We start from the raw sequence: 13,894 nt of genomic DNA, 5'->3' as shown, positions 1-13,894 counted from the left end.
TGAAGGCATTTATTTCAAACCAATGAATTTCCATGATATAATTAAAAATCCACTATTCAATAAATGGTAATTTTTTAATATCCTCAAAGTTTTAAGCTGCACATAAGCAAAGCTTTTTCATCAGAGATTTTCAAACAAGTCTCAAGATGATGGAACTGAATGTGAGACAGGTGCATCAAAGATACAGCCCTGGGTTGCCTTATCACTGTAGGTTCAGCTAATATCAGAAGACTGACTGCAAACCAACAGGAGATGACAATGAGTAGTTATGACATACAAGATGCTGTGGGGAGGGGAAAGATGTATACACATACACTCACACATTATTTCTCTGGGCTCCTTCCCAGGTCAGATAAACAAGTGCATCATGCTTGAGAAAAATGAGTTCAGGATAAGCTGGACAGTTATGTTGTGGGAAAATTCTCTGGCGCACAGAGAGGTGGCATAAAAAAAGCACTGTTGGTATGCCCATAAATTTGACAATCTAAATGAGATAGATGATTATTTTAAAAGATAGAAATTGCCCAGACTAACAGAAGAAGAAGTGAATATTTAAATAACTCCATTTCAGAAAAAGAAATTGAACAAACTATCAATGAACTCCCTAGGAAAAAATCTCCAGGGCCAGATGAATTCACAAGTGAATTCTATCAAACATTTAAAGAACAGTTAATTCCAATACTATATAGATTATTTGGGAAAACTGGGGAAGAAGAAGTCCTCACAATTTTTTTTATGATAGAAATATGGTTTTGATACCTAAACCAGGAAGAGCCAAAACAGAGAAAGAAAATTATGGATCAATTTCTCTAATGAACATTGATGAAAAAATTTAGCAAAATGAATACAGCAACTAATCATGAGAATAATACATTATGATCAGGTAGGATTTATACCAGAAATGCAGGAAAACTATTAACATTATTGATCACATCAACAACAAAACTAACAGAAACCACATGATTATCTCAATAGATGCAGAAAAAGCTTTTGACAAAATACAACACCCATTTCTATTGAAAACATTGGAGAACAGGGATAAATGGAACTTTCCATAAAATAATAAGCAGTATCTACCTAAAACCTTCAGCAAGCATTATATGCAATGGAGATAAGCTAAATGCATTTCCAATAAGATCAGGGGTGAAACAAGGATGTCCATTATCAGCACTATTATTCAATATGGTACTGGAAATGTTAGCTGTAGCAATAAGAGAAGAAAAAGAAATTGAAGAAATTAGAATAGGCAAAGAAGAAACTAAGTTATCACTTTTTGCAGATGATATGATGATATACTTAGAGAATCCCAGAGAATCAAGTACAAAAATACTTGAAATAATAAACAACTTTAGTAAAGTTGAAGGTTGCAAAATAAATCCGTACAAATCTTCTGTATTTCTATGTATTACTAACAAAGCCCAACAGTAAGAGATAGAAAGAGAAATTCTATTTAAAGCTATAGTAGATACTATAAAATATTTGGGAGTCTACCTGCCAAAACATATCCAGGGACTATACGAACACAATTACAAAACACTTTTCACACAAATAAAGTCACATCTAAGTACATGGAAAAATATCAGTTGCTCGTGGGTGGACCAAGCCAATATAATAAAAATGACAATTCTACCTAAATTAATTTACTTATTCAGTGCTATACCAATCAAACTACCAGCTACTTATTTTCTAGAGCTAAAAACACAATATCAAAATTCATCTGGAAAAACAAAAGGTCCAGAATATCAAAGGAACTAATAAAAAGAAATGCTAGGGAAGGTGGCCTACCTCTACCAGATCTCAAATTGTATTATAATGCAGCAATTATCAAAGCCACTTGGTATTGGCTGAGAAACAGAATAGCAGGCAAGTGGAATAGGTTAGGTACCCAAGGCACAGTAGTCAATGAATACAGCAATCTACTGTGAGATAAACCCATGTACCCCAGCTTCTGGGATAAGAACTCACTGTTTGACAAAAACTGTGGGGAAAACTGGATAAGAGTACGGAGGAAACCAGTCATAGACCAATGCCTGACACTGTACACAAGAATAAAGTCCAAATGGGTACATGATTTGGTATAAAGATTGATACTATAAAGAAATCAGTGGAGCAAAAAACAGTGTATTTATCAGATTTATGGAGAAAGGAAGAATTTCTGACTAAACAAGAGACAGAAAATATTATGAAGTGCAAAATGAATAACTTTGATTACATTAAAATGAAAAGTTTTTGCACAAACAAACCCAATGCAACCAAGATTAGTAGGCTAACAGAAAATTAGGAAAGAATTTTTGCAACTAGTGTCTGTGATAAAGGCCTTATTTCTAAAATATATAGAGAACTGAGTCAAAGGTACAAGAATACAAGTCACTCCGCAATTGATAAATAGTCAAAAGATATGAACAGGTAGCTGTCAGAGGAAGAAATCAAAGCTATGTATAGTCATATGAAAATATGCTCTAAATCACTATTCATTAGAGAGATGCAAATCAAAACAACTCTGAGATACCACATCACATCTATCAGATTGGCTATCATGACAAAACAGGATGATGATAAATGTTGGAGAAGATGTGGGAGAGTTGCAATACTAATTTATTTTTGGAGGAGCTGAGAGCTGATCCAGCCATTCTGGAGAGCAATTTGAAACTATGCTCAAAGGTCTACAAAAATGTGCATACCCTTTGACCCAGCAATACCACTTCTGGGACTGTATCCCCAAGAGATCATAAAAATGGGAAAGGATCCCATGTGTGCAAAAATATTTATAGCAGCACTCTTTGTGGTGGCCAAAAACTGGAAATCTAGGGGATGCCCATCAATTGGGGAATGGCTGAATAAATCATGGTATATGAATGTAATAGAATACTATTATGCTGTAAGAAATGATAAACAGGAAGACTTCAGAGAGGGCTGGAAGGTCTTATATGAACTGATGCTGAGCGAAAGGAGCAGAACAGAACTTTATACACAATAACAACCACAGTGTGGGAAGATTTTTCTGATAGACTTAGAACTTCACTGCAATGCAAGGACTTAAAAAATTCTCAATGGTCCCTTCAGGCAAAATTCCTTCCAGAGAAAGAACTATAGAATCAGATTGCAGAGGGTAGCAGATCATTTTCTTTTGTATTATATTTTAGTTTGTTTTATGATTTCTCTGGCGCATTTTAATTCTTCTGTGCAACAAAACTAAGGTGAAAATGCATTTAATAGGAATGTATGTGTAGAACCTATATAAAATTGTATGCCATCTTAGGGAGAAAAGAGGGAGGGAGAGGGGGAGGAGGGGGAGAGTGGAGGAAAAATCCAAGTTATATGGAAATGATTGTAGAATACTGAAAACAAATAAAATAATACATTTCAGTTCACAAAAAATAGAAAATAAAAAAAGAACAGTTGGAAAATACAAATATCTTTCCTAAGTCAGAAGAGGTGAAGAATGAGCCTTTGTTGCTCAGAATGTAGGTGATTAAAACTCCTCAGTACAATAAGGTTATGAATCAAAATATTCATGTGCTTATCTATTCCTCATCCTTTGGGATACTATTTGACTCTATTGACCATATTCTCCTCCTGGATATTCTCTCCTCTCTTATTTTTTATGACATTGTTCCTTGTGGTTTTCTTTTTACCAGTGTGTCTACATCTCAGTCTCTTGTGCTGGACCAGTCACTCAGTTGGTCAATAAATATTAATTAAACACTTATGATGTGCCAGGCACCATGTTAATTGCTGGGGATAGAAAGAAATGCAAAAACAAGAAACTTGCCTTCAAGGAGTTTACAGTGTAATGGGGAAAGCAATATTCAAACAACCATGTTTATATTACAGAAATATATATGTATACATATATGTATATGTGAAAGATAGTTATATATGTATCTAGATAGATACACAAATATATACACAGGCATGTACACACACATATTGTCCAATTCAAGATATCTAAGAGGTCTCCATTGGTGAGGTGAAACTGGAACTCAGGAGAGAGATTAGGTCTAGATATATAAATTTGAGATGTTGTGCATAGGGATAATTGAACTCAATAGAAATTAATGAAAGAAAAGAGAAGATGGTCTAGGATAAAGCTTTGGGTAACATGGCTAATGGGGATGACCTTGATTAATATCTAACAAAGTATTCTAAGAAGGAATAGTTAGATAGGTAGGAGATGAACCAGGAGAAAAGTATAAAACAAGATAAAACTAGAGAGAAGAGCATATTCAGGAGAAGAGAGTGGTCAATAGAAAAAATTTAGAGTTTCTTTTCACTCTGCAGTCCTCAAATTGGTGACTTCATCAGCTACCATGAGTTCCATTATCATTCTTTCATACATAATGCATATATTGCTAGCCCTACTGTCTTTCTTGAGCTCTAGACCCATATCATCAATTGTTTATATATATCTTGAAATAAATATCTCAGGCATCTAAAAATTAACATGTTCCAATGTAGAACTCAATATCTTCACCATGCCTCTAACCCATTTCCCTTCCCAATTTCTCTATTGCTGTTGATGATGCCAGCATTTTTTTCTAGTCACCCAGCTCCACCACTGTATGTCATCTTCAATTCCTTATTTTTCATTCTATATACCCAATCCATTTGCAAATATTGTTTCTTTCTCTCAAATATGCCCTCTTCTTTCCATTCTCACATCTAGCTCTCTAGTGCAAACCCTCATCACTTCTTGCCTGAGCAACAGAAGTATCCTTTTAATCACTGTCCCTGACTCAAGTCTCTATTTCAATCCATCCTGCAATCAGCCACCAAAGTAAATTTACTAAATAGTTGGTCATATCACATTGCTATCTAATATTGTCTATTGGCTCCGAGTATCTTCTAGGGTAAAAACATCAGCTCTGATATTTAAGGCTCTTTACAAGATGGCCCCATTATACCTTCCCAGTGTTACTGCACATTACTCTCCTCCATAAACAGCAATTTAGGCATTTTGCTTTTCTTATTTTTCTTCAGATATGAAGCCTTATCTTTCATGTCTGCACCTGGCATGTCTCCCATGTCTGTAAAATACTTCTTCCTTATTTATACCTTATCTGCATCTCTGGTTTGTCTGTTACAATCAACCGAAGTGCCCTCTTTCTTTTGAGACATTTTCTGGTCCTACCCCAATTGCTAGTGTCCCCTTTTTGTTTACCTTATACATGTTTTCTATATATGTTTTCCCATTAAAATGTAAACTCATTGAGGAAAACTATCAAACATATATTTTATCCCCAATGCCTGGTAAAAAGGAGGTACCCAACAGGTGTTTCATGATTGATTTGTTGTAAAACCAGGTTATCATGAGACATTTAAATGTCTATGGATTATCACAAATTCCACACAGGAAACAAGTCTTTAATTCTTTCAACTCAAATGCCTATGTAGTGAAAATCCCAAATTAGAAATGTATGAAGTATTTCCTACTATGAAAGTTGCTTTTGGGGGGAAGGGAGCAAAGGAGGAGATACAGTGACTTAACCATATCAAAGTTCACTGGATTTCTGGAATGCAGTCACATCCTTGCTAAGCTTCTGAGTGTCATCTGGGTGGAAATCACATTTTGAAGGCAACTGAAATCCACACAGGCCCATATGGCCATGATGACAGAACACTCCAGATTATCTGTAACATTCTGCTCTGACCCTTAGGGTGGCACTGACCCAAGTCATAGTTTTCAGACTAGCTGTAACCCCTGTCCAGAGTGCTGACACAACTATTATTGTGAGGTGTAGACTCAAAATATTAATTTTTTAAAAAAAGAAAGCAGTTTTCAAACTAAAATTTGTGGTATTGCATAATTCAAAGCTTACTACATTCCATCTTATTTCAAAATATGCTATCCAATTTTTCATTTGCTATACATACTACTCTGTTTAGTTGCAAAATGTGCCTGCTTAATTTATAGAGTGATATACTGCTTTATGGGGAAGGTAGGTGGCATAGTGAATGGAATGCTGGACCTGGTGTCAGGAAGATTCATCTTCCTAAATTCAAATCTGGTGTCAGATATTTACTAGCTATGTCACCCTGGGCAAATTACTTAACCCTGTTGGCCCCAGTTTCCTCATCTTTCAAATGACCTGGAGAAGGAAATGACAAACCATTTCAGTATCTTTGCCAAGAAAATCTGAAAAGGGACCATGAAGAGTTGGGCATACCTGAAATGACTCAACAACAACAACAAATAATGATTTACAAAGTCCAGTAGAGGAATGAGTACAAAATAATTGCTTTGCTGTGATGATGATAATGATAAATTAGTTGTTTGGTGATTTGATTATAACTATTCTCTTGACTGTAATTTATTCTCTCACTGACAAAAATTACCTGGAAAGATGAGATGATGTTTTGAAGATTGTATGACTATATCATGAGAGAAAATTGCTGACCATGGAGTCAGAGAGTATGAATTCAAATCCCCCCCTATGATATGGGTAACCACAATTTATTTGTGAAATGATGGATTTGCAATAGATGGTTTCTTAGGGTCCTTCCATTTCTAGATTTGTGATCCTAAGTATCTTATTAACTATAAAGCAATATGCAAGTAGAAAAGTTTATGTACTTATGAGATGTACGAAGATTTGGAGTCAGAAGATCTAGATCTGAAACTTGGAGCTGCCATTTATTAGCTGTATGACCTTGAGCAAGTCACCTAACCACTGAGATTCATTTGTCTATTTATTAAATGGAAATAGTAATACCTGCCATAATATGATGCAGAGATATTGTAAGAATCAAAATGAGATAGTGTATGTGAAAACAACACGTGCTCTAATAAATGATATTATACAGAGTTTACTTTTCACTTTTTTGGACACCAACAAAAAAGAATAAGACTGACTCCATCATGGAACAACTTTAACAACCAGAACTAAAATGAAAAAGAAAAACATGTTCTTGTGAAGTCACAAGGATGCTTAGGAGGGCAAATTATTTTAGCATGTAAAAACACGATATAACAGTTTAACAATATGAACGTAGAAAGAAAAAATATTTGAACATTCCCAACTATTTTCTACTTTTACTAATCTATTTATTCTTTAAACCAATAAATATATAAATCTGTACGCTATAGAACAGGAATAAGTATTACAGCAATTTGACACAGTTTTTCTTTTTTTAAACAAGTAAAATCTTTCAGCTTATGTAATATTTTGGTCTGATTAGTTTTATTTTTTTTACAACCATGTTGATTATTGTAATTATTTTTAAGAAACTAGTGTGGGGAAAACCTCAAGATTTATTCATCTAAAGTAAATATTGATCAAAGTGAAGTCAATTGATTCACTTTAACTGCCAAAAGTAAAAATTGTTTTCACAAAAACCAATTCTTATAAAGGAGAAAGATTTTAATCCCACAAGAGGAAAAAAGCAATAATGTAATCTTTTCTTAATTTCTTGCTGGAAATATATCAAATACTATAAAAGATTTGATATTTTGCTTGTGTCTCTCTCCTTTCGGGTTTTATCTTTTACTTACACTCAAAAAGGAAACATTTCTAATTTCATTCTTATATCTATTATTATTAATATTCCTTTCCTCTTGCTACCTTAAATATAAAGAAGTATGTCAGTCCAGTTCTAATTAAGTGCAATGAGGCATTTAGAACCAAACAAATACAACAATGTTATCAGGAAAATCATGTTTAGGAATATTTTAATGCTATTACCTTGTGGTGTATAGCATTTGAAGGATGATAGCTTTACTGGGTAATAACAATGGTAAACCAATATACAACAGGCTCTGAGATAGGGAACCAGTCATTGCTCATAGTATAGGCCATTAATTTACTCTGTAACAAGAAGCACTGTGAATCAGAAAGCCTATGTGTTGTAGAATCAGATCATCTTGCGAAGGTTTAAGAGAGTTACTTTAAAAGAACTCATGTCTACACAATGTCACAAAGTTCACACAGGAAACAGTAATTGTCTAGTAACATTTGTAATGTAAACCAAATATCTGTAGTGAAAATTTCAATGGGTAAACTGTATAGGGAGTTGAGGTGATGATTCTACTTTTTAGAAATTCATATTGAAGGGAAAAAGGCCTATATGTACAAAAAATATTTATAGCAGCTCCTTTTGTGGTGGTAAAAAAAAATGGAAATTGAGAGAATGTCCATTAAGTGGGGAATGGATGAGCAAGTTGTGGTACATAATTGTGATAGAATACTATTGTACTATAAGAAATAATGAGTAGGATAATTTCAGGGGAAAAAAAGAAGAGTTATATGAACTGATGCAAAGAAAAGTGAGCAGTCAGAATATCATTGCACACAGTAACAATAATACCGCAATGGTGATAGATACTGATAATACAAATGTAATAATCCAAGAAAATACCAAAGGGCCAAAGACGAAAAATGCTGTCTGTAGCCAGAGAGATGATAGATGAATCTGAGCAGACTGAAGTATATTTTTTACTACCTTTATCTTCTTGCTTTTTCCTCCAGATTGTCTAAAATGGAAGTATGTTTTGTATGACTTCACAACTGCTGCCATATTGCTTGCATTCTCAATGGATGGAGAGGGAGAGAATTTAAAACTCAAAATTTTTGAAAAAAAGAATGTTAAAAGCATACAAATATTGACAAATGTAGTAATTACTCTTAGTTTTCTTAAAAATGAAACTAAAATCTATTTTTAAAAGTATTCATTTTGTCATTTATGTGTAGAGTAGATTGGAATAGGGAAAGATTTGACACAGAGAGACCAATTCAGAGGCTATTGTTTTACCTTGTAGTCTAGGTGAAAGGTGTTGACAGTCTGCAGTAGGGTGATGAGTGTAAGAGTAGAAATAAGAAGATATATGTGAGAGATTTTGGGAAGTGATAATTACAACATGTGTATACTAAATTGATATAGTGGGTGAAGTCAAGAGTCAATAATGACAAAGAGGTTTGAACCTAGGTAACTCAAAGGATATGGGATGGTGGTACTCTTGACAGAAATAACATTTATGTTTGTTTGGAGAATTGACTTCTTTTTTTGATAAATATTTACCTGGCATCATTTACTGCTGAAAAAAGTTAATGAAATAGTAATTGTGATTGAAATAAATAGCCTAAGTTCAGTAAAGTATGGAATTTGAGAGTTAAGAGGGACTTTAGCATTCATCCTAAAAGGAAATTCTATTTTAACATGCTTGAAAACTAGCCTCTCAATCTCTGAAGATTTACAATCTAGAAGAACTCCTTATCTCTTACAGCCTCTACTTCCACTTTCGTGTAACTAATTGAGATAAATTTTCTTGGCATCAAGCTTAAAATACGCCACTTTTCAGCTTCCACCCTTCACTCCTTGTCTTGTTCTATGGGGCCATCCAGAACACCTCAACTTTCTCTTCCCATTGCTGACCCATATGGTACTCAAATATGTTATTCATCTGATAAAGCTCATAAGATTTGAATAAGGTGGTCTAGCTTTTTAAATTGCTTTTCAACAATTACATTTTTTTTACTCAAATTGGATATTTTTTCTATTCTGAAAAATGGTAGTTGCTTTAATTTCACAGAGATCTGAAAAACAGCTCTATAAATAATATATGCAGTATAATACATATATAGTATGTATTTATAATAAATAATTCTGGTTCTCACGCTCATGTCTGAATTGTGCCAAAATAAGCTGCCTCTGTTGATTTAATGTTCTCCATTTTATCATGAATCTGGTTAACTCCAATTCATATTTAATCTAAATGTGATTAGAGAAAATAAGTGTGGAAGGCTAGAACTTAGAATAATAAGTAGATGGGAATAATTCCATAATTTTCTATAGTGCGATTGAAAGATAAATTATTAGTGTAAAAATTGTACATAGGCTCAGAGCATTTATTTACAATGTAAAGAAATTCTCCTTCAATTTGTAGCTTTCAGCTCTGGTGAAGGGATTCTTAATTCAAGGTACATGAACTTTAAAAAAAAAATAGCCATATTTCAATATAATTGGTTTTTTTTGCTATCCTGTGTATTTGCATTTTATACATTTTTGCCTTATTTTGAGAAAAGATCTAAAGGTTTCACCCACCAAATTGTCACAGGTGTTCATTTTGTGGTTGTTCAGTCAGTTTTCAGTCATGTCTGACTCTTCATGACCCCATTTGAGGTTTTCTTGGGCAAAAATACTACAATGGTTTGCAGTATTTTAATCCTTTTGATAGATAAGGAAACTGAAACAAACAGGGTTAAGAGACTGGGCCAAGGTCACATAGTTGGTAACTGTATGATGCCAGATTTGAACTCAGGAGGATTAAGTCTTCCTGACTCCAGGACTGGTGTTGTCTCTACTGTGTCACTTAGCTGCCCCAATACACACTTAGAGACACACACAAACATACACATACATGTTCAGAATATTTGCTGTAATAACACAGAGGAAAGGGAAGGATTAGGTGTGTATACTTCCTATCCTTTGTGTAAAACTGTTGTTTAATGAGTAGGAGAGGATATAAAGTACAGGTTACAGTTAGTCTTACTGGGTCTGAACCTCTGATTTGAAATGATAACCCTCAGTACTAAAGACCAGGCATTTCTTGATTCACTTATGACTAGAAGCATACTATATACTTTGCCTAGAAAGTGATAACTAGATAACAAATAAACTATATTTACCTAGCAAATTGTTAAGGCAGAGAGTTGTGAATGTCCACAATGTGTACAGAGTAACAATAAATGAGACAACATATGCCAAAAATACAGTTTTGCTTCAAGTATTCAGACAATTAAGGTCAAAGGAAGTGAGGTAGCCTTTTGAAGGTGAATTTGCATGGATGTGGCAAAAGAAGGGTGAGTGAGAAAAGAGAGAGAGACAGAGAGAGAGCAAGAGAGAGATGGAGAGACAGAGAGAGACAGAGAAAGAGAGAGACAGAGAGAGAGAGAGAAAGAGAGAGAGAGAGAGAGAGAGAGAGAGAGAGAGAGAGAGAGAGAGAGAGAGAGAGAGAGAGATGGAGAGACAGAGAGAGACAGAGAAAGAGAGAGAGAGACAGAGAGACAGAGAGACAGAGAGAGAATTTTGAGAATTCTTAGTGATTATGGCTGAAAAGACTCGTTCATTTGAATGCAGGCTGGTAAAAAGTAGAGATGACATGTGGAGTTAACTATATACAGAAATGCAGGGTAGACTATATGACCTCCTAGGCCCATTCAGTTTCTGTGGGTTTATAAATCTTTACCTCATTACCAGCTGTTTTCTCAAGATAAGTTTGTAAGAGTATCTATCACCTCTGATACCTTAAAGACACTCTGCTCTTTTTACATTTCTTTTTCACTTTTAGTGTGCCTAGGACAAGTTATACAACTTTGCGTGGAATGGTGACATTGGTTTTTCTGACTCTGTAGAAGAATCTTTACCACTCTGACCACTCTGCCCCTCTAGGCCTCAGTACTAGGAGCTTTTCTGTCCAAGTAGACAGTGCTCTCCTGGCTTTGAAGCCAAGATTGTTTCGTTTTAAGGTGTCCAGGCCCTCCCCATTAAAATTCTAGCCATTCTATTTCTGCTTAAGAAGTGTTATGTTTAAAGTCCTAAGACCTATTTGTAGCTGCCTGAGAGCACAAAGTTCCTTCTTACCTGTGTGGTAAAACTTCCCTGAAAATCCAAGGTTGAAGGTAAAATTTGCAACCTGAGTGCGCAGTAAATTTTGAGTCTCTAGTAATGCCTGAAATAAATAAGAAATTAACATGGGTTTAGAAAAATAAATATGAAGTTTTGGAATGCCTCTATTTCAAATGTGTGCGCCTGAGTGAAATAAATTAATATGGGCATTAATATTCTCTGAACTTGATGAAAATTGAATGTGTCATTCCAGGCATACTGTGAGCACCTGAGGCATTATTTCCCCAAAGCACAGTACTATATACATTTATTGTCATTATAGGATTGAGATATTCCTTGGATTTCAGTCCCTGAAACTCTCATTCTTAAAAATAGAAACTTTCCATGGTGATGAATATAATCCAAAATCAATGCTAGGGAGAGAGTAGGAAAGCACTTTAAGATACTTTCTTATGGATCTGGATGTGAAATAATCTAGACTATGAGACTACTGAAACACTTTTTCTCCCATTCATCCCCTCCCTCAAACAAATCTACTGTATCTAAACCAAGTAGCTTTATCAAAGTCAACTGCAAATCATGTCATCATTTCCCTGATGTCATGGTCCTCTTCAAAAATGAAGGAAAACAAAACCTTCCAATTGATCATGTGTAACTAAAAAGAAAAGAAATACATAACTTAAAGAACACTTGTCCATCTACAAGTATGGACTTACATGAAGGCAAAGTGTTAAAATAATGTTCTTGAACTTACCTGTAGAAATAGTTTCTATGAATTCTATACAGTCTCAAAATTATTTTAAGATATTTGTAATCTTATGAATAATTTAAAATTACTAAAATTATTTTTCCTCAAGTTATTATTTGGTGGAAAGACCACAAAAAGATTTACATCAACCCTCTCATTTGTTTCCTGCTTCAGATAAAACATGGTAGCTGGCTTCCTCATCATTCCTTCCTTTGATGTCTATTTCAATGTCCAGGGGCAGCTAGCAGGTGCAGTGGATAGAGCATCAGTACAGGAGTCAGGAGGACCTGAGTTCAAATCTCACCTCAGACACTTGACACTTACTAGCTGTGTGACCTTGGGCAAGTCACCTAACCCCAATTGCCTCATCCTTGGGTCATCTCCAGTCATCCTGAGGAACATCAGGTCACTGGATTCAGATGACTCTGGAGGAGAAGTGAGGCTGGTGACCTGCACAGCCCTCCCTCACTCAAAAACAAAGTCAAGTGCAAGTCATGTCATTATTTCTCTGATGGCATGATCTTTTTTGGTTACAGAGGATGAACACACACATTTCAATATCTATAGCATAATTTTATCCTGAAATTCACTTGATCTTTGTTTTCTCTGTCAGATCCATCTACTCAGAATAGGCTTTTTTTTTTTTTTCCAATAATGGAGGATAAATAGTGTACTTTAGTATTAAGAACACTGGACTAACACTCAGGGATCCTAGGTTTCAGTCATCACCTGCTAAACATTCAGGTAAAGCTGGATGTCAGTTCTCTGTTTTGAAGATAGGGGAAATATATATTTGGAAATTAAGTTAATTTTAAAATCAAAGTCACGAATAAAAATAAAATTGTATGTATTGACATGTGTATATGCATATATAGACATTTATACTACTCCATGAACTCTTGGCCCATACAGGAAGCATTCATCATTTTTTGGGTCATAAGCAGTCTAGTAATTTTCAGGGAAAGATTATTTGAAGATGCCTCACCCCTACCTGGCCATGGTCCCATAGCTGACTAAATGCATTTTTATGTTCTTGGCAACTATGCTTGTATTCAAATTAATGCAAAATTCCTGCAAGTACATATGTATTTACTTGTTTGATGGAAAAAAATGTTCATTTTTTTACACCAAAGAATCAAGATGATAGAACCAATAGAAGAAAATCTACTGAACGGATAAATATTGTCAAATTTAATTTTAATTATTTAATTTTATGGTGAAGATGAAAGCGGGGCCATCATACTTATATTGTTTAAAATATAGCTTTTTGAAATTCAAAAACCCATCTATTCTCAAGTAGAATAAATTGTAAAGGACTTTCACAATAAGATTCATTGGGCTGCATGAAATTGGCCTTGGTAAATATCAGGAATAATAATGTTACCAGAAGCAGAAATAGACAAAATGAAGAACCTAGTGCATGACAAGAAATTAAATCAAATTAGTTGTCCTTCATACTCATATTTTCAAATGTATCTGTGGTTTCATCTCCCATGATGATGCAGATTGTAACCTGTCCATATCTGTCCATTGAGGAGGTAGTTAGATGAAAATTGGAATTTTGTACAATTCTCTAGAACATTA

The 13,894-nt window shown here is 34.4% G+C and overlaps 1 protein-coding gene across 2 annotated transcripts in view; it reads right to left on the bottom strand.

The window, feature by feature from the left end:
* Positions 1-13,894, bottom strand: part of LOC140514133 (bifunctional heparan sulfate N-deacetylase/N-sulfotransferase 4) — a 397,643-nt gene that overhangs the window by 225,289 nt on the left and 158,460 nt on the right. For both annotated transcript variants that reach the window (XM_072624210.1, XM_072624211.1), the window contains exon 3: positions 11,578-11,665. In XM_072624210.1, coding sequence (XP_072480311.1) covers positions 11,578-11,665 — 88 coding nt within the window. The remainder of the gene's footprint in view (positions 1-11,577; positions 11,666-13,894) is intronic.

This window comes from Notamacropus eugenii, chromosome 7 (genome assembly GCF_028372415.1).
Source record: "Notamacropus eugenii isolate mMacEug1 chromosome 7, mMacEug1.pri_v2, whole genome shotgun sequence".
Taxonomy (NCBI): Eukaryota; Metazoa; Chordata; class Mammalia; order Diprotodontia; family Macropodidae; genus Notamacropus; species Notamacropus eugenii.
Note: the sequence above shows the minus strand (reverse complement) of the source record. Positions and strands in the feature narration are given on the sequence as shown.